Below are 19,500 nucleotides of genomic sequence, written 5' to 3'. Positions count from 1 at the left end.
ATCAATAAAACTTATCGAAGCAGATACTAAAGGGATTTTATCTAAATAAGAAAAGAGTCCTCTGCAATGCTGGGTTTGAAATGGCGTGTTTAAGCTTTCGGAATTTTCTGCACTTTTTACAAATGTTTTTCTTATCTAGCAATTAAGTACTATTTAAAATGTAAACAAGGAACTAGAAATACTACACATGATACAGAGGTCTTTGTTACTAGCCCCACAATTTTGTGACTTACAAAAATAAAACCTTTTCCACGGGATCTACCAAAATTAGAAAGCCCCTCAACAGCAGCAGCAAATTGATCTATGAGATCTCAAAGAAAAACATCCTATATGATAGGTGAGATTATTCATTTCTTGTGACTAATAATCTTTCCAATGTCCCTAAGTAGAGAAAGTGGGCTACCGGTGTCTGGAGGGACCCACGGATGTTCACTGTTTCCCATGATGTCTTCATGTTGTCTTCTCTACTGCAACCCTACACCTTTTACCTTAGACCTTCATACTTCATGCTAAGCACAGATGAAGTGATATTTTGGTCTCTGAATTAGTTTAGCCTTGCCCTAACCTCTACCATACAGCTTTTCCCCAGAACTACCCCAAGAAATTCAAGCTGTAGAGCAGATACTAGCCTGAAGCAAGAAAAGCAGAGTCAAGTGTCTCTCATTAAGGACTGCTACCAAGTGTCACTTCCGTGTCCCCCTTTGTAAAGAGACATTACTGGATATAAAGATTCCAGTGGAGGCTCTCATAGACCAGCAAACCTTAGCCTGTATCCTCTCTCCCCCACAAAATATCCCTTCGCATTAGAGGAGCGTTTTCATTTTGCTCTGTGTGGAACCTATGATGGAAATTTTGACTGCTAATCTCATTGGATTAAAAAGTACCTATCTAGGACATTAATGAGGCTCATCCTTTGGGTGTATCTGTAAAGAAGGTGCCCAGGGAGGATTAGCTCAGGGGACAAAGATCTGACTTGGATGACACACACCATCGCCTGCAGTCCCAGACTGAACAGAAAGGGAAAAGATGACTTACTGACACCAGAACTCCCCTTGCTCTGCTCTTTGACTGGACAAGATGTGCACAAGCAGCCTCCCTGGCCACTGACAGGAGCCGCTCCTGTCCTTACACCTTCCCACCATAATGGGCTGACTGAGCCTTGAGCCAGACTGCCGCTGTGTCTTTGCAGGTGTTTAGACACAACACCAACCAAATAACTACTCCAGGAAGGAACTTCAAATTCAAACGTGTGGAGGGCCCCTTGATGCCAGTCAAGCAGACAGTATTCCCCTGCCCTGGCCAGGCAGGAGGTATGCCGTTTCAATGAGAAAAGAAAGCAGAGAAGGCACACAAACTGAGACGGGGAACGGAAGTCAGATCATCAAGGATAGAGCAGACGTCCTAAATACAGGACTAGAAGCCGCTCGGTGTGGCCATGGCCGGAGCGGATGGCAGTGCAGCAGGACTTGGAGGAGTACGCTCTTAGACGTTATTAGAAATGAATTCGGGAAGGCATGTTCGTTTCTCTACAAATGAAGCCCTAAATGACCAGGCATTGTACGAGTGGGCCCGCCTCTCAGTTTCGTTCCAGCTCTGCCGGTGTCCTTTCCAGTAGGTTCTCAAAGCCATTTCATCAACACTTGGCATTCAAAGGCCCTAAACCAGAGCAAGTCAAGGATGAATGCTTGCCCAATTAATATGCATACAAAGGATAAGGACATGTTATTAAAGCGGCTTTCCCTTCTTAAAGTTGACTAATTTTCATTGCCAAAGTCACAGAGGTCAAAAGCCTGATGCAAATATCAACAGTCAGTGACATACAGTTCGTATCAGCAACGGCAGAATAGAACGAAACATTAAGAGAGGGGATTGAGTGCATAGCTCTTGGTATTTCTTGCCAAGTTTAGAGAAGGCTTAGGAATGCAACCCTAATACACAAAAACAATATTTTGAAACAGTTACCCTAACTGACTGGCAAATCTTAAGCTTTTTAGCAGCCTGGCTAAAACATGCTGTGACATTTTCCTGAAAACCATTGAAATCAACCCCAAAATTAACCCGTTCAGGCATGGAAAGAGGCCACCATCTACCTGTGGGAGGTCCGTGCAGTAGCAACCCAACAACAGAAGGTATGGTTTTCAAACTGGGCGTGGTGGCTCACTTCTATACACCCAGCCCTGGGGAGGCTGAAGCAGGCGGAGTGCTGAATTCAAGGCAGCCTGGGACACATAACGAACACCGGGCCAGCCTGGGCTAAAGGCAAGGCAGTATTATACACGAACAATAAATCTTCTGAAAATTTTTTTGAGGAATGGGTTCCAGTTTAAAAGGAATCAAAAGGAGGCAAAAACAAATTAGCCAGACATTCTCGCTACTTCTCCCAGGGCAAAGAGTTCTGCCTTCCCTGTAAAGTTTTTGCATACAGCCATAAATGACTCACTCTGTCCTTAACAAGCAGCTAAAGCAGTCAGAACCAGAACCATCTATCTAGACCATCACATTTTCTTCCTCTGGTCAGTTTGGGCCACAAATCTCATGGGACGAAAGCAACATTTCATCTCTCCGTGTCAGACTTTTTTTCCCCTCCAGTTCAGTTGCTATTTTTTAACAAAGTGGAATGAGATGGTGGGTTCACATCCCGTCATGGTTTCCAGATCTGTGACTGTCAGTGAACAAACTGACCCTCGGCACAAATGTATGCTTGAGACCATCCATCTTGCGAAGTCCCTTTCTGTTAGTCCACGTCCACTCAGTGTTTCCCCTGGGCTACTAGATGACAAATTGAGTATAATTAAACAGTTTCTTTACCTCCTATCCACCTACAGCCCCTTTCTGGACAGTTAAGGAGAAGACATTCTTCTTTCCTGTGTCATTCAGAGGCCAGCAAGGAACTGCCAAACCAGGTGTCTAGAAGCAAGGAGTGTTGTGTAGAAAACAGATCAAAAGCATAGATGGGTGGAGCTGTAGGAAGCCGGCTCTGGGTTCCATCACCAGCGTCCATGTAAATTTCTGGGCATGGTGGCACAGTAGCACACTCTAGTAATCCCAGTGCTGGGGAGGAGGACACAGGCAGAACTGTGGGCTTACTGAGCAGCTAATCGGGGTGCTCCAGGTTTAGCGAGAGGCCCTGTCTCAAAAGAATAAAGGAAGTGAATGGTTTTCAAGGAATGTGTTCTGATGTCTGACACATATACACACATTGATCTGCACACACATACACCTGTACATACATTGACCTGCACACACATCCACCTGCACACACATCCACCTGCACACACATCTGCACACATTGACCTGCACACACATCCACCTGCACACACACATGCCTGTACACACACATACACTTGCACACACGCATCTGCACACACATTGGCCTGCACACACACATGCCTGCACACACACACCTACACACACACATTGACATACACACACATCCACCTGCATACACACTGACCTACACACATATAAATCTGCATATGAGCATGTACAGATACACAAATAGGTATTCTGTACCTTGGACTATGTTTTCCTTATTATTTAGAGACCCAGAACTCCCAGCCTTAAACAGCGTCCTGTAAGTCTGTGCCACCAGTGTGAGGTTCTGTAATGGCCGAGGGGAGATCTAGGAAGTTTTGAAGTACCACGCTAGACCCTCACTGACTGTCTAAATCATCCACTCTTGATCCCTTTGAGTCTCCAGACTTTCACCAAATCCTTTGTCCTTCTAGGCTAAAATATGGACATTACTGTGGCCATGTGTCCAGCCTTCTGGAAGACCCTGCCCCGAAAGCTCCTATTCGGACCTCTGCCATATCTCCATGTAAAGCAGATGATCTGCTTCACAGTGTTTCTCTCAAAAAGGTGTCGTTGGGAAAGAAGAGTTCAGCAGACAGCAGACAGGCAAATGACTCTGTGCAGTATAGAGGCCTCTGAGAGTTCAGAATAACCAGTATGTAGTCAACCTCATTGCTTATTCCTCAGAAAAAGCCAGCTTAGTTGATGATGTGTCCATGGCCCTTCATTGCCTTCATGCACGCAACAACAAAAGAGGAAAGAAAGTTGTCCTCAATAAAGACTGACAATAGTGTGACTCCCTAAAAGCAGTGACCCAGGCCTCTCTCTCCTCACCTGGTCTCCTTTCCAACAGCCCCTATGTTGACCTCAAGGGCAAAGTTAAGGTCATTAATCCCTTCCAGGGTACCCCAGCTTGAAAATAAGCCACATGGAAGGGACAGAATAGACCCAAATGTAGAAACCACAAAAAGAACTAAAGACCGAAGGTACCAAGGCCACTAGGAAAAGTGCACTGAGAAGGAAGCCACAAAAATGAAATGGGATCTGACTTCTGTCCCCATTGCCTGGGGGTGGCTCTGTCATGGGACCTTTAGTTGGCTCTCGGGTCTAATGATGATCAATGATTCCAGAAACCCAAGTCATTTTAGAAAGAAAGAAAAATATGTTTTCAGAGTATCTTTCCTTCCACGCCCACTCAGCCGCTTCCAATGTCACCTGTGTCAAAGCCTGTGCCTTAGCTTCATTATTTTTTCCCTTTAGAGAAAACTGGACCCACGTAGTTCCTAACAAAGAACTCGTCTGCAGACTACATGTGTGTGCGCTTTGTTTTCCAGTGTTTCACCAGGAAGGTATCCTGGCTGCCTAAAGGAAACCATCTGCAGGTATGCTAATGTGTTACTACAAAAGGGGTTTAGGAAGCTATACCCAAAGCAGAAGAGCAGATTAAAGAATAAATACAAGGCTGGAGAGATGGCTCGGTGGATAAAGCACTTCCCAGGCAAGAGTGAAGATGTAAGTTCAAATCCCAAAAACCCATGTAAACACAGGGCACAGTGGGGTGTGCCTGCACCCCTGGCATTTTACAGCAAAATGGGGCATAGATATAAGAAAATCCTCAGAAGCTCATGTGTCAGTGCAAACAAGAAAGACCCTGTCTGAAACAAGGTAGAAAGTGGGTGCCAATGCCTGAGGTTGATCTCTAACCTCTACACTTGTTCTATGGCTCACTGTCATTCACATGAGCACACACACATACACACACACACACACACACACACACACACACACACACACAAGAGACAAAGAGGTACAGACTAAGACACATGACACTTGGCTTCTCCTCTGAGAAAATAACAAGGCAATTCAGCAAGCAGTGTTCTCTGCTTCCTGGCAGCTCCAGTCTTGAGTTAGAAGGAACAGTGTGCTCAACCAGCCTTTCTCAGCTCAGCTCTGTCCAGTGCCTCCATACTTCTACCAGCTTTAAAAACCATGGAGGTTTCTGGCTTAGGGAAGCTGATCCTACCGACTTCCTTGCTCCCATCCTCCCTTGTGACCACGAATTCCTTGAGGCTGATTTTGGGGATCACATCTCTCCAGATCCATGTTAAATGAACTTGGGTGTCACTGGGAAATGCTTTTCACTTTTTCCAGCAGGAGAAAAATTAACCACCTTCCCAATGTACTTCCCTTGGTCCCTGGAACACACAGATCAAATAAACCCCAATTTTTCTGCCAAGAGACCATTCTCACCCAAAGTCCTAAATTCCTCATAATGGATCTTCTCTGGTTATTAATAGAGATTTTTTTGTATCACATGGCAGATCTGTTCCTCTTTTGGGCCATATTTTTCTCAATTAAAGATTCTAATGGCCACTGAAGCAAGACAAATTACCCTCATCATTTATGTCTACAAACCCCTGTGATTCTGAGCCTCAGAACCGTAATGGGAAACAGAAATCAGGCCTTTGATTTTCCAAACAGAAAGGTGGCATTTGGCTGCCCGTCCTAAGCACACAAAGGGTCGCTGAGATGGACGGAATCTGGGTAGTCCCCCTCTGCAGTCCTGTCTCCAGGAACCCGCTCTGCCCAGCAATTCCCCCAGCCAGTGCGTTCTCCTTTAAATCTCACCCAAATCCCTTGTGCGCCAGTTAAGTGACCTGCTCTTCTTTCCTGACTTCCCCAGAAACAAAACAGCTGGCCACCATACACAGCTTAATGAGTCTCATAATTTCGAGGTCTGTTATTAAGTCATTTTTCAGTCTCCTCTTCTTGGAGCTAAATAATCCCAAGTCTTTCAACTTATCCTTACGGGTTCTATTTTACAGCCTTTAATCATCACCAACGCTCCTCGCCGAACATTCTGAAGTGTTTCACGTGGCTCTCATGTTCTGAAATCCAGCTCACCTTTGGAATGATTTGGAAATCATTGTCCAGAAAAGCCCTGGATCTTTATGTGTTCCACGCAGTCTGGGGGGACTTTACCCCAACAGGTAACTGACTGCTCTGTCTGGTCTATTTTTAGGATAAGCCAGCTCCCCACATGCTGCCTGGGACCCAGTATTCCAACCAACTGCCAGATGCGGGTGAGCTCTCCCTGCCCCACCAGCACCCACTCCATTTTCCTCAGCAAGAGTACTTCAAGGTCTCGCTTAGCATACTTCCCCTGCCAAGTCCGGGCTTATGATCTTCTACAGCAAACTCAGAATCTGGTTAATCTGATCTGGTCCACTTAGTGTCATCAGCCAAGAATGGTGTAATGCGTTATCCTTTGCACATGGCGTCTGCACACACGCTGCCCTCAGAGCCTGCACTCCCAGCGTGAAGCTCGGAGACCTGCTAAGAACACTAGATGGGACCCCTGAAGCCACGGGAGAAAGGGCTCAGGGTGTCACTGGATTTTCCTCAGATCACACTCGGCCAGTGTCAGGGAGATTACTGAACCCACACACCACTTTGAGGTGCATGATGTCTGCCAGTGTCCTCCTTCTCAACCCTCAGGCCCTCCCCTGTCAAAATCAGACGTCCGATTCTGATTGCTCATGGTCAAGCTTGTCACACAAGAGACACTTTGCCCTGAAGTCTCTTCCCCAGCTTGCAAGCTGGGCTCTCCTCATCCTTCGGGTTCTGTACCCAGTGTGGCCATTCAAAAACGAGTTCCCCTCCTGTCCCCGCTGCTCTTTTTTTTAAAAAAAAAAAAAAAATTACTTGTGAAAGGTCTCTTTGCTGCCCGTATCACAGTTTGCTAGCAGATGTGGGGATGGGTGTTTTTTCTTACTTCTTACCTGTCTTGGCTCCCCAGAGGTAAGGGTGTGCTGAGTCACCACTGAGTGCTGGGGTCCTGCACCACCACTTTATGCAGGGCCAGGGAACTGAACCCAGGACTTCGCACATACTCGACACTGAGCACTATGCCAACTGACAGTCCCAATAATCACTAATTTCTTCTTTTTAGAGGTTCAAAAAACATTTGATTACTTTATGTGCACAGGTGTTTATGCCTGCATGATGACTGCACACAACTTTTGTGCCTAGAACCTGAGAGGCCTGAAGATGATGTTGGCTCCCCTGGAACCGGACTTACAGATGGTAATAAGCTGTCACGTAGGTGCTGGGAATCGAACCCAGGTCTTCTGGAAAAGCAGCCACTGCTCTTAACCACTGAGTCATCTCTCTGGCCTCTTCTTCTGGTGTTTATTTTGTAATGTTTTTTTTTTTTTTGCCACAAATGTACTTGTCTACATTTTCTATTTGTGTAATCATTTAAAGGTTTGTATGTTTTCAAGTACTAGCTTTATTTCAATTATTGTTGGTTAACTTCTACAACTCATTAGCTTCGTCTCACAAAATGCAAGGTTTTTAGATACTACATAAACGCTCCTCTGAGAGAATACAACAGGGCGTGATAAATACACACAGAGATGCGTGCACATGCAGTCTCATGCTTCCGTGTGTTCCCTTATCCCTTAGACTTCTACTCCATTTGGCAAGGCTACCGCCTAGTCAAGCTTGCTTCTCATAGCGCCTACTTCTCGACAGTAACGAAGAATGCGCTGGGCTCAGCCCCAGGAGCTTCCACATTTTCAGTGGCACAGACGTTGGAGTGTTCTCGTGGTGAATAACTGAACAGGAAGAGCCCTGGGATCCTTGCCCAGTCCTATAAATCATCTGCTGACTTGCAGAGTGACACAGGGAAAATTAGCTTTCAGGTGCCCGTGCCTCAGTTTCCCCTCCTGTAAAATGCCCGATGCTTCCAGGCTAGGGCTGTGAAGACAATCGATGAGGTAATGTCTCAGTGTTTGGAAGTCCTTGGCAGCAAGGCGCTACATAATTACTGTTTGGTATTCACGCTGCCCTTTATGTGTGCCAAGCACTTTATGATCCTTTCTCGGGAGCTACTCCCAGCTACTGTGAAGTTGCCTTCATGCCTATTTCCATTGAAAGAACGAAGAAGTAGAACCAGAGAGACATTTAGAGATGTGCTGAGGGTCACAAAGGTGGCTTCCAGGTTTTAAAAGGAGGGTCTTCCACATTGTCCACGTTCCTTCACGACACGCAAAGTCACACCTTTCATCTGAACCAGCCCAACAGGACACTTCCCTGCTGAGTGACTCGGAAGGTATCTTTGGGGTGCCACACATAGCCGCTTGCCTTTTCAGGTTGGACAAACTATAAGAAGGTGAAACCGAAACCCGTGTTCTAGAATTAGCAAGCCTGGGCTCACACTTCTTGGCCTATGCATCTGTCCTTCTCCTCACTTTCTGTCCAACTGTCTGCCTTGGGTACCTTGGGTACCTTGGCCATTGCTTGCGGGAGACGAGTTTTACTGCTGGCCATTTCCGAGCCATAAGGAAGCATAGAGAACAGTGCACGCAATCTTGAGCTTCCATCCACCCGATCAAAATATATGCTAGCGTATTTATACCCCAAGTGTAGTTCCTGAACATTAGCGCCACAAACGCAACAGTGAAAGAGATGGATAAATATGGAGCCGGGAGAGCATAATCAGTTCAAGGGTTAACAGGAAGGTAGAAAATACCAGAATGCTACCCAGTCATCTGGCCTCTTCCCCACCAGCCACTTCCTGCTTCCAGTGAGAGGTACACCAATCACCAATCGACATTGCAATCACTCCACGTACCTTGCCCAAAGACAGCTCACCTTAGAGCATGGTCTCTTGTCTCTCATAAATCATGTCTCTCTGGTCCACATGCTTACTTTCTGGACTCCCTTTCATTTGGTCCACTTACATATAAAAGAAGGCTCCTTTCGTTCTGAGGCTATACTGTCATTAAAATGACCAAAAGCATATGGTATAATCACGTGACGGTGGTTACTCTGGCGGGTCGGTGAGGAGGTAACATCTGACCCCCAGGTATAATCATGGAGCTCCTTAACATAAATTTGAATAGAAAATTCTGTAGCAACAATTTCGTTTTTCCATAGCCAGGCAAAACTAAAGAAACAGAGGACTTAACTTTCGCCTCTGTTCTTTGTCTCCTCTTAGAGAAAATTCTTTCCCACCTTTTCCTTACTTACCTTCCTTATGGTGAACTCTGCAGAGTTTGGGACCACGGGCAGTTAAAGCCCCTTCCTTTCCTCTCTTCCAGGACCCATTATCGGCCTCACATCCCACTTTCTTAAACTCTGCCCAGCTAGTAAGGGCCTGCAGGTCTTAACTCAAGGGACTCCCTAGGGGAGTAGCTCTTGGGCACTCGCAGCAAACAGGCTCAACATGATGCCTTCACAGGGCCATCTTTGCTTTACAGGAGCCAGAGCACCCATTGGCCGACATTTCAGGAACAAGAGCCAGGTGCTCATGGCCAATAGTTATCACCAAAGGGAAAACTGAAGGACCTAGACCAAGAGAAAGGAAGCAAAGACAGAATGGTGGGTGAATGCATCAGTAAGTGTCATGAGTAATGTAAGCTCTGTATAAACGGGTTTAAATGGATGCTGCTGACTAATCCCGAGAGTCTGAAATAAGGGTAAACTTAAATATCACACAGCAGGGGACAGAAGGGAACTGCAGTTTTGAGTGTGCAGACCTTTTCACAAGGACAGACAGTGTGATTAATTTCGCTAAGATGAATATGAACATTAATTGGTAAAGATAATCAATAAAAGAAAAAAAAGTATAGGGTGTTTCTCCTCCATGGAGGGGAAGGAAAGTTATGTGTATCTAGAATAAAACTAGACAAGGAAAATTCCATGACAGGAAATCTTTGCAAAAAGGTTATGTTTAAAATACAGAAGGCCCTGAAAAGACTCTTAAGCTTAAAACTGCAACAGCAAAAATGTACTCGCGTTTGGTGTGCCAAACCTACGTGCAACCCACTGTGAGAGGCAACGTACAGCCAACTGCAATGCTTAATGTGGGTGTCCACAGTCTCCAAGATGGGCAAAGACTCGTGATCTGGACACTGTGGCTCACTGTTTACTTTCTACCCCTTACTCTCCAAGACTAGTGGAGAGAGATCAGAGATTCTCCCTTTCTCCTAAATCAGCTAAAATCAGCTCCCACAGAAGGATCCTATTTCATTTATTTTTGCCTATGAATGTGAGTCCAAGTTACTTTTTCTGGAGACATTTTGAGTAAAAGCCTCCATCTGCGAATTAATGGAAAGGCTTTGGTCTACTAGCTAAGGATTTTAAGTACCAGTGCGCAGCAGAATAGAGGAAACTTCCAGAAGCATGCATGCCCTTGCATGTGCTGCATGGCACCACACTCCAAATAGCCTCTCATTCTAACCATCGCCTGTAAGATCGTAGTAATATTTGAAAACTAAGTGGTCTCTATGTTCTCTTCATTTCCCAAATCACTTGAAAGTCAAGAATAATTCCTGTTCCATCAGCTGCCCAAATTGAAACTTTAACTTGAATTTTATGTGGAAGGAAAACTGCAATTCTGCTGACATCATAAATGTCCTCCTATAAAAATCCTAGTTAGGAACAATTCTGACCACAAAAAAAAATAAAACAATGATTCTTTCCCCTTTCTGATTTGTAAGTATAAATTATTCTACCCAAGTCCAGTTGCCCTTGGATAAAACACCACAGGACACGAAACAGAAACCAGGAATCTTTCTGTGATCACAAATTGTCCCTCAGCAAAAGGAAAAGTCACTTTCTTAAACAAATGAGAGCCTTCCCCCCCAGAAAAAAAGAAATCAATCTTTTTTTTTTCTTTTTGAGTCCCTAGCACTATTTTAAGAATGAATCATTTCTGACCTACATTGAGACACAAAAGCCTGACACTATTAGATGGAGCCTGTGTGGAGACTTAGAACACATGTATCATTTAAAAGCCTGCTGTGCTAAGTTTAGTTAGAAATAAGTACATCAACCTGGATGTATACACGTGGAAAATGGGTCACTATGACAAAGGCTCCTGCTCACAGGAGTCCTAGGCAATGAGAAAGCACACTGGGAAGGAGGAAAGCCAGAGAAGGGCACAGCAGGGACACGAGCATGTTTTAACGACTGCGATAATTTGCCATGAAAGGATGTTAAGGCCATGGCTCCTTGCTGCAGCATGCCATGCGCTCCTGAATTAAATTACTGCCATGCAGTCTGCTAGCAAAGGAATGTGTAAACAGGCCATATAGCCTTGCATCAGTTCCACAGACTGTTGCACAACGCGAAATGCCTCTCGATGTGTCATTTCCTTCTTGGCCACCTTCCCAGCTCCTGACAGTCAGTCAACAACAGAAAAAAAGACTGAAAGAGATTTAAAACTGTTCTTCTAGAGAGCACATTACTCCAAAGTCTACCAAATACCAGAGCCAACCTCCACCAGCAGCACTTGTCTTAAAGAAGCGGAGGTTGGGGGCGGGGGTTCTTCCTGCCGTTATTAAAATATTTAAATAATGTTTATATAACTAGGAGCTGAAGGGTTGGTATCTATGACAATGAAGCTGCTGCTTGTATATGCACATTTGTAAATATCAAAATGTGAACTTCACCTGTAATCTCTGTTCCTTGGGGACTTCGGAAAACAGTGGCCAACCCAGGTGAAAGTCTACAAGTCAAAAGCTTAGGATTGAGGAGGGGGTTTGGTGAGTAAAATGCACACTACACAAACATGAGGACCGGAGTTCAGAGCCCCAGTACCGTGATGTTTAAGGTTGAGCACAGTCGTGCATGCCTAGGGCCCCACAGCTGGGGAGGAAGAGGCAGGGAAATCCTGGAGGTTCCTCAGCTAGTCATTCTTGGTCAGCCGGTGAGCTGTAGGTTCAGTGAGAGACTTTGCCTCAAAATATGAGAGGGAGGGTCATTCAGGAAGACACCTAATGTCAACCTCATCTTCACACACACGTTCACATGTACATGTGCAAACACACATATATGTACACACACACATATGTGAGCGCACCTACACAGAAGTTAAGGAGTTTTTCTTGTTGATGTTTCTCAGGAAGAACTAAACTTCAGGGTCCTGGCATCAGGAGGAACACAAGGCCTATGATAGTTTTCTCAAAGTGTCTTCATAGGCAGCAGGAATGTGAATATAAGAAGTGTATCCAGAAATATCAAATAACCTTAATGTTTTCTACTCTCCATCCATGCAACACAACTACCTGCCCCCCACCTTTGTTCATACGTGAGAACGGGCCCAAAAGAGTCATCTACCATGCCTAAGCAAGCAAAAGGCATGGCCAGTCATCATACGAAGCTCAAGGAGAATACAAAGGAATGGCAGGAAAAAAGTGAGCAACCCCAGATGTTCTCTGGAACGAGGAAGAGAAAATGTCAAGCTCTCTGCTCTCCCCACCCTCACAGGCCTGGGAAACAGTCCCAGAACTCACTGGAATAGCAGCAGAGAACAATGAGATGCTACTTCAGGGTAGGAAGGTGGAAGTACTGCCACCAGACATGTCTGGAGACTACGAAGGAGGAGCTGGAGCGATGGCGCAGCACTTCAGAACACCGACTGCCCTTGGCGAGGACCACATTTGGGTTTCCCAGCACCCACACTGGGAGGCTCACAGCCCCACTGACTCCAGCTCCAGAAGACCCAGCATCCTCTTCTGGCCTCTTCAAACGCCCACACCCATGTGCTCACACCCATGCACAGACGTACACATACACATAAATAAAATCAATCTTAAAAAAAGAATGAAGAAGAGTAATGCCTCTTCGGAGAATTTTGAGTTTGTTCATGACTTAAGGACCAGTGAAAATTTATGTACAGGAGAAGTGGATGTTTTGTATGTGGGGCCCAGGTCACAAGGCATGCCATCACGGTACAAAATACCCTGTGCTTCCTTAAAGCCTCCCAGACACTGAAGAGCCCAGCAGAGATGCTGCCGTCATGTGCCCTGAACCTGTGGGAAAAGGGTTGGAACACTGTGGGGAAGGCAGGGCTCCTCCATTGGCCACCACAAAGTACTGCCGCATAGATGTGGCCATTGTTAACCTCTTTTTGAGAGCACGTAGTTTACTTCCTGGAAGTTCAACACACAGAAGTGCTTAAAGGTTCACTTATACATATTACATGTTATATGTCAGAATGTTCCAGACTGGATAAAATAAGCTACAAGATTTCCAGGCATGGGCTCTCTATGGATTCATAAGACATTTCCGCTACAGGGTACTGTTACCAAGCGAGGCTTGTAACAGCGTTTTCTCCTTCTCTCCTATGGCTATTGATGTGGCTCACTTTGATATTAATCTACTGATTAACATCAGCACCGTATGATTGTAAGGTGCAATCTCTCCATAGAGATTTAAATAACCCCGATTTTAAGTCAAGGGGTCTTTCCGGCTATGAACCCTTGAAAACAATCCCACCCCACCCCCACCTTGCAGGAGGGTGTTCCGCAGTTAGTCACGTGTGCAAGCCCATCATCACCCAGGTGGTTCCGTGAACCACTCACCTGTCATGCCTTTGCACCATCACTGTAACCAGTGTGATCACTTCCTCTTCGATCTGGGCTTCGCCTGTGTCTTGATTTAACCAGGGGAGTGTAGAGGAAGCAGCTCCACGCAGGCTCTGACCCTGAGCTTTAGGAGGGTCTGGCAGCTGGCAGCCCCTATTCTACACCCTCAGAAGCCCTGGACTGCCAAGCAGGGAGTCCGTCACAGCTGGTGAGAACTTCTGGAGAGGCCCTAGAGTCCCACGAGGGAGGGAAGACCCCTTTTTCTGGGGTCCCTGCCAAAGCAGTAGACACAGGAATGAAACCCTTGTGGACTGCCCAGTACTGGTCCCCATCTGACGACAGTCATATGTTAGACCACACACAAGAGCAGAAGAAACAGCTCTCCAGTTAAACTCTGTCCAGCCCATGGAATAATAAGAAACGCTCGTTTAAAAAACATAGGTGTTGACTTTGCATAGGGGTCATGTCAGAAGATGCGGCACAATGCTCCTAGCTAGAATGACTTACCTTTCCACGTCCTTCAGTCTGTATCTATTCCCATCAGGCCTCTTTCCTGACTCAGAATCACTCCTAGAGAACATGACACTGCTAACTGATTTCCCCCTCCCTGCAGAAATCCTTCCAAATCAGACTGGAGTCGGAGGCAAGTGCATAAGCGGACCAGAGACTCCTAATCGGGAATGATGTGTAAAAGAGTTAGAAATCCAAACTCATTACTGCGGCTGCTGACGCTGTCCTGGCTTCTCCTGCTGGCGAACATACGGCACTTGTTCTTCAAAGCTAACTTGCCAACAGAAGGTCAAAGTTCCGTGCCTCCGTACAAGACTTACAAATTTGGGATCTTACGCATGATGTCATGCCTTCAAATGATAAGCTGGGCCAAGGAAAGAAGCGGCGTTTTGCAAAGAACGTGTGCCGTTCTCGTGTTTACGCTGCTTGAGATGAAGGTCCTAGTAAGGCATAGGCTATGTTGCTTTAAAGGGAAGTTTTATAACTGAGATGAATCACAACTGTAGAAGATCAAAGTTGAAAAACATCAATGATGCCATGGGGTACTTTTTAATCTTGTAATGAGTGATGATCATGTGCTCTTATGAAGTGAGTCCAAACTGCCAACGCCAGATGTGTATATTAAGAAAGGGAGTTGTTTGGGATGCGACAGTCCTGGCTCAGCTGCCAGAGACGAAAACACACGGAAGGGTGAACCCTTTCCGTTTGGACTGAACAGCAAGTCTTGGCAGATGTGTTGGTAAGTAGGGCCTCCGCATGGGACTGGGGTGTCACATAGCACCCCGTCTGGGAGTTTGTAGCACACAGAAGTGTTGCTCATCAGTTTTGCACATTTCTCCCCAGGCGGTGCGACCTAAACATCTGCTCAAAGCACAACTCATAACGTGGATCAGTGTAATTCACACTGATGGTGCAAAAGTTAGTAAAGTTTCACTCAAGAAAAAAAAAACACAGTAGCGAGCAGATTATGCAGCACCTGTTTCCTGAACACATACATACATACAAGTCTGCAGCAAACTCGTGACAGGGCAGCAATCGCTACCATCTGATGAACACTTACTACATGACAGCTATCACACTACCGAGTTTACACACCACGTATCGCCTAGCATTCTTACAGAAACTGGTGTGAAAGACAGTATTTGTATTAGTCTTTTAAAAGATTAGAAAAGGGGGGCCAATGACAGCTAGGGACTATGTCTGTCTGCAGACACCTAAGCAATGCTGGCTTTGGGATTTCAGTCCAGGCAGTGTGACAAACACAACCAGTGATCTCATTATGTGTCCTAACCCAGTCATCTGGGCCTCTGGAAACAATGAGTTCTATATACACACAGGTATTCAAGGAGAGGGCAGGGAAAACCCCTGACAAACAGGGATAATAACACCAAGTCCTGGACTCCTTCACGACACTCACGTAACAAACAGAAATATGCGACTTTGGTGGCAAGTCACAGCTCACTCAGGAATTACAGTTGGGGGAAAAGCGACTGAACCAATCGTACTGATTTTCTTTTTCTCTCTGTTGAGGGAAGTCTTTTATGAAAACCTCTCTCTGTTGAAGGTTGACAAAATAAGCCACTTTGAAATCTAGAGTAGGGAAGGAAAACTATATCTTTTGGTCACATATGGCCACTATTTGTTTTTGCAATGCTTAGGGGTTTTTATAAAGATATCTTTATTATTATTTATGTGTGTGTGTGTGCCTACATGAGTTTATGTATACCATGTGTGTGTGTGTGCCTACATGAGCTTATGTGCACCATGTGTATGCAAGGGCTTACAGAAACCAGAAGGATTCAGGTCCCCTGAAACGGGAGTTACAGGCAGTTGTGAGTCACCTAATGTGAGTGTTGAACACCAAACAAGGGTTCTCTACAAGAGTAGTTAGCACTGTTAATTGATGAGCCATCTCTCTGGTCCTGTAAATAAAGTTTTATTTAAATATACCTGTGACTACTTGTTTGTGTGTTGGCTTAGACTGCTTTTGCAGGAATCCTTAAAAGTTGGGTCCTTTTGACAGGTGACAAAGAGCAAGGTAGAAAGATAGAACCCAACAGTGTCCAAGTTGTAGGTTTAACTAGTTACTGATAACTAGATACAGCCTACATTCAGGCAAGTAACCGTGTGTGTGTGTGTGTGTGTGTGTGTGTGTGTGTGTGTGTGTGAATGTCATCACATTTTCAGACGGTATTCACTTTATAAATAAATAAAGCTATCTGGATATGATGGCGCACACCTTTAAACCCAGCACTCGGGAGCCAGAGACAGGCAGATCTTTGTGAGTTCAAGTCCAGCCTGGTCTACAAAGTGAGTTCCGGGACAGCCAGAACTGCTATGCAGAGAAACCCTGTCTCAAAAAACCAGGGCTGGTGGTGGGGTGGGGTGGGGAGGGAGAAAGAAAAGAAAAGAAAAAGGATTGCTACAAAGATAGTTGGCCTTGCAGATCTGTGTCTACTTCCTACCCTCCCTCAGGACCCAAAGCAAAAAATCAGATCACATATGCAGCGTGCATCCTCTATTTCAAACCCGCACTGCCTTCAGGATACTCATCTGACTTCACAGGCCAGCAGAGCTTTGAAATGAGATCCTACCATCTACACTGGAATCAGAAGGAGCTTTCACAAAGCTACCAGCCTGCTCACCTTTTCCCATCTCTTTTAGAATGGGGCAGAACCAACCCTTCCATGCCTCTCCCCTAACCAACAACTAGAAATACACATACGCCCAGACACACACACACACACAATAATAGCTTCTCTGTGTACTGAAGAAAGCTGCTGGGATGAGCAGGAACCATGTTTCGAAGGCAAATATTAGTAGTGTTGAATAAATATTAAAAGGCTATTTGTTGCCTTATGCACCAAGGACCTGCCTCTTCGTCCACTTAAGGGTTTGTCAGGTAAATGGTTAGAAATCAGAAGAAATCAACCCTAACTTATGGCAATCCAGAAAAGACTAGCAAAGCCCTAGCTAGCCAAGACATCCTTGATCTGATCTCTTCCCCTATGCGGTACGACCTCTGACCCTTGAAACTTAAGATTTGGAAGCTCTCACACACACCACACATGAACCAAACCACCTAGTAGGATATTCCCAAACTGGACAGGGCCAGCACTGACCCAACATTAGGAATTGGGGAAAAGACCATACACAGAAAAGGAGGGGGACCAAACCTCACAGACTTCTTTTTGGGGCAGGAAGCCTTGGTCACTCAGGCAATCAGTCAGCCTTTGTGGAGAAGACAACAGCAAAGTGGATGGGGACCACTGTATGAGCCCATCGCTAAAAGACAGGAGGTATGGAGAGAGGTTTTGCCTCTATAGAACTCCTCTCTTACTCTGGGAAAAGGAAGGAGCCCACCCTCACTGTCTGGGTGGGGGAATCATCTTAGAACTTCGATCACCCCATCATAAGCCACATTTAACTTCCTAAGAGCAATGCCTCGGACTCCAAAACATTCAGTCAGCAAAGGCAGAGCTTGTTATGATATTTATATCATACTATATGGCACAGAACTCTTCACACTTCAACTTCAAATAACCTTTACTCTGCAAATGTGTTTCAGTGCTGCTATGCCAAGCTTGCTCAAACGCAGTGGGTGGCAGGAGCACGGGGTGGAAGCCAGTCAGATCTGCCTCAGATTCAGGAAGAGGACATATATTGGCCCAGACAGAGGAAGTACACTACCTTCAACTGACTGCTGGATAAACCTTCTGGATAGACAGACAAGAAGCCAACGTGAACTTAAACCTAGTTTGTATCGCTCTGCTACAAGGAACTATCTAGAACACTTACTAGAAGAAAATGACCGTACAACAGTGTTGTAACAATGAAGCAAGTTATCATTTGCAAATAAATTCTTTGTAATTAAGCCCTGGTGCTCTTTATAAAGGGAACTGAGTGGGCGAGCTAAAACGCATTCTTGGGCCATGGGAAACACACACAAATGCTTTTTTGACTAAGTTTAAGATTTTTTAAGTTTATAATTTGCTTCCTAAGCCTTGTTGGTCCCTTTGACCCTGCCCACTGCACAGAATGGATGAGCAGAGTTTCTTAGCTGAGTGTCTCCAGGATGAGTAGCTATCTGCTTGTTCCCCAGCGTCATAAAGCCCTAAGCAAGTCTGTGAGGAAAGTGGCGCTATTGGTTTTTTTTTGTTTTCTAGAAGCTGTTAAGTTCTATTAACAGCTCTTCCCTAAAAATTCATAGTGACCTGGGACTAACTCCTTCAGAACAAAGGCTTCACAGGGTCTCCACAAGCTCCATTAGCACTGACAACAGGAAGGCAGGTACTTACTTCTTGGTTCCCGGGGACCATCCACTGTCACTTTAATCGCTCTGTGATAAGTGGCCACTTGGGGAGGATTTGTGAAGACTGTTATGGTCAAGGTGAAGCTCTTGCCTGCAAATGGAAGAAGGGAAAACACAAGTGGCTCTAAGTGAGTGGCATTGATGACCCTACAGTAATATATGTTGACATCCACATTTCACTGAATCATCTCTTAGGGAGCAACCAATCGGGAATCCTTCCTCTGAACCCCAAACCCACTCAGGAACACTTCTAAGTTTGTTCCTGATTAAGATCCGAATCTTTCCTGAGGTTCTCTGCAAGATGCCTCCACCCCGCCCCCGAATATCTCCTCAATAGTGAGAACAAAACCCTGGGGCCACTTGAAGAGGCGGCCCTACTTTTCCACTTTCTCCAAGGTCAGGAACACAACCCTGTCTGCAGGTTGACAATTGAAGAAGTCTGTATTTAGGAGCAGGTCATGACCCCTGGAGAGAACAATAGTAAATTACCGTTGGTGATGCTGTTTACCTCACGTAGCCTTAGCATTGCATCTGCTTAACTGAACCGCAATAAGATGAATAACAGGGAAGCTGTTATGGGAATCATTTCAATGAGAGTCCAGGCCTCCTGTCCCAGCCTTAACACGCCTGTGGTATAAGATTTCATCATGGGGCAGTTTTCTTCTCCAGTTCATGCCTCCCCTAACATATATCTCATAGCTAAATCTGGAAGGAACTCACGACAGTAACTTACAGTAACTTAGTTTTGGCTAAGCACGAAGTTTTACTTTTGGAAGAGATTTTCTGCAGTGATACATTCCTTCCTTCTGATGCCTCAAATTAATGAGCTAAAAGTGATGAATTGTGGTGTGGGGGCAGGGCAGAGTGTGGTAACAGATCTGAATGTCTGCTTTCTCCAGAAGATACTGCTCTCTGTTCTACAGACTCACTGACAGTTGTAATCGGTTAGATTTGCAATGGTTAGTCATGTCAGATAGTCAAAACTGCAGACTGTTACAAGACAGG

General features: G+C 45.4%; 1 protein-coding gene across 7 annotated transcripts in view; it reads right to left on the bottom strand.

Annotated features, from left to right (window-relative positions):
* The window catches only part of Runx2 (RUNX family transcription factor 2), a 312,262-nt gene that overhangs the window by 203,425 nt on the left and 89,337 nt on the right, over positions 1-19,500 (bottom strand). For all 7 annotated transcript variants that reach the window (XM_048445223.3, XM_087897971.1, XM_087897972.1 and 4 more), the window contains one exon: positions 18,482-18,586. In XM_048445223.3, the coding sequence (XP_048301180.3) occupies positions 18,482-18,586 (105 nt within the window). The remainder of the gene's footprint in view (positions 1-18,481; positions 18,587-19,500) is intronic.

This window comes from Myodes glareolus, chromosome 18 (genome assembly GCF_982192425.1).
Source record: "Myodes glareolus chromosome 18, mMyoGla1.1, whole genome shotgun sequence".
Lineage (NCBI taxonomy): Eukaryota > Metazoa > Chordata > Mammalia > Rodentia > Cricetidae > Myodes > Myodes glareolus.
The sequence above is the reverse complement of the archived record's forward strand: the minus strand, read 5'-3'. Positions and strand labels throughout refer to the sequence as shown.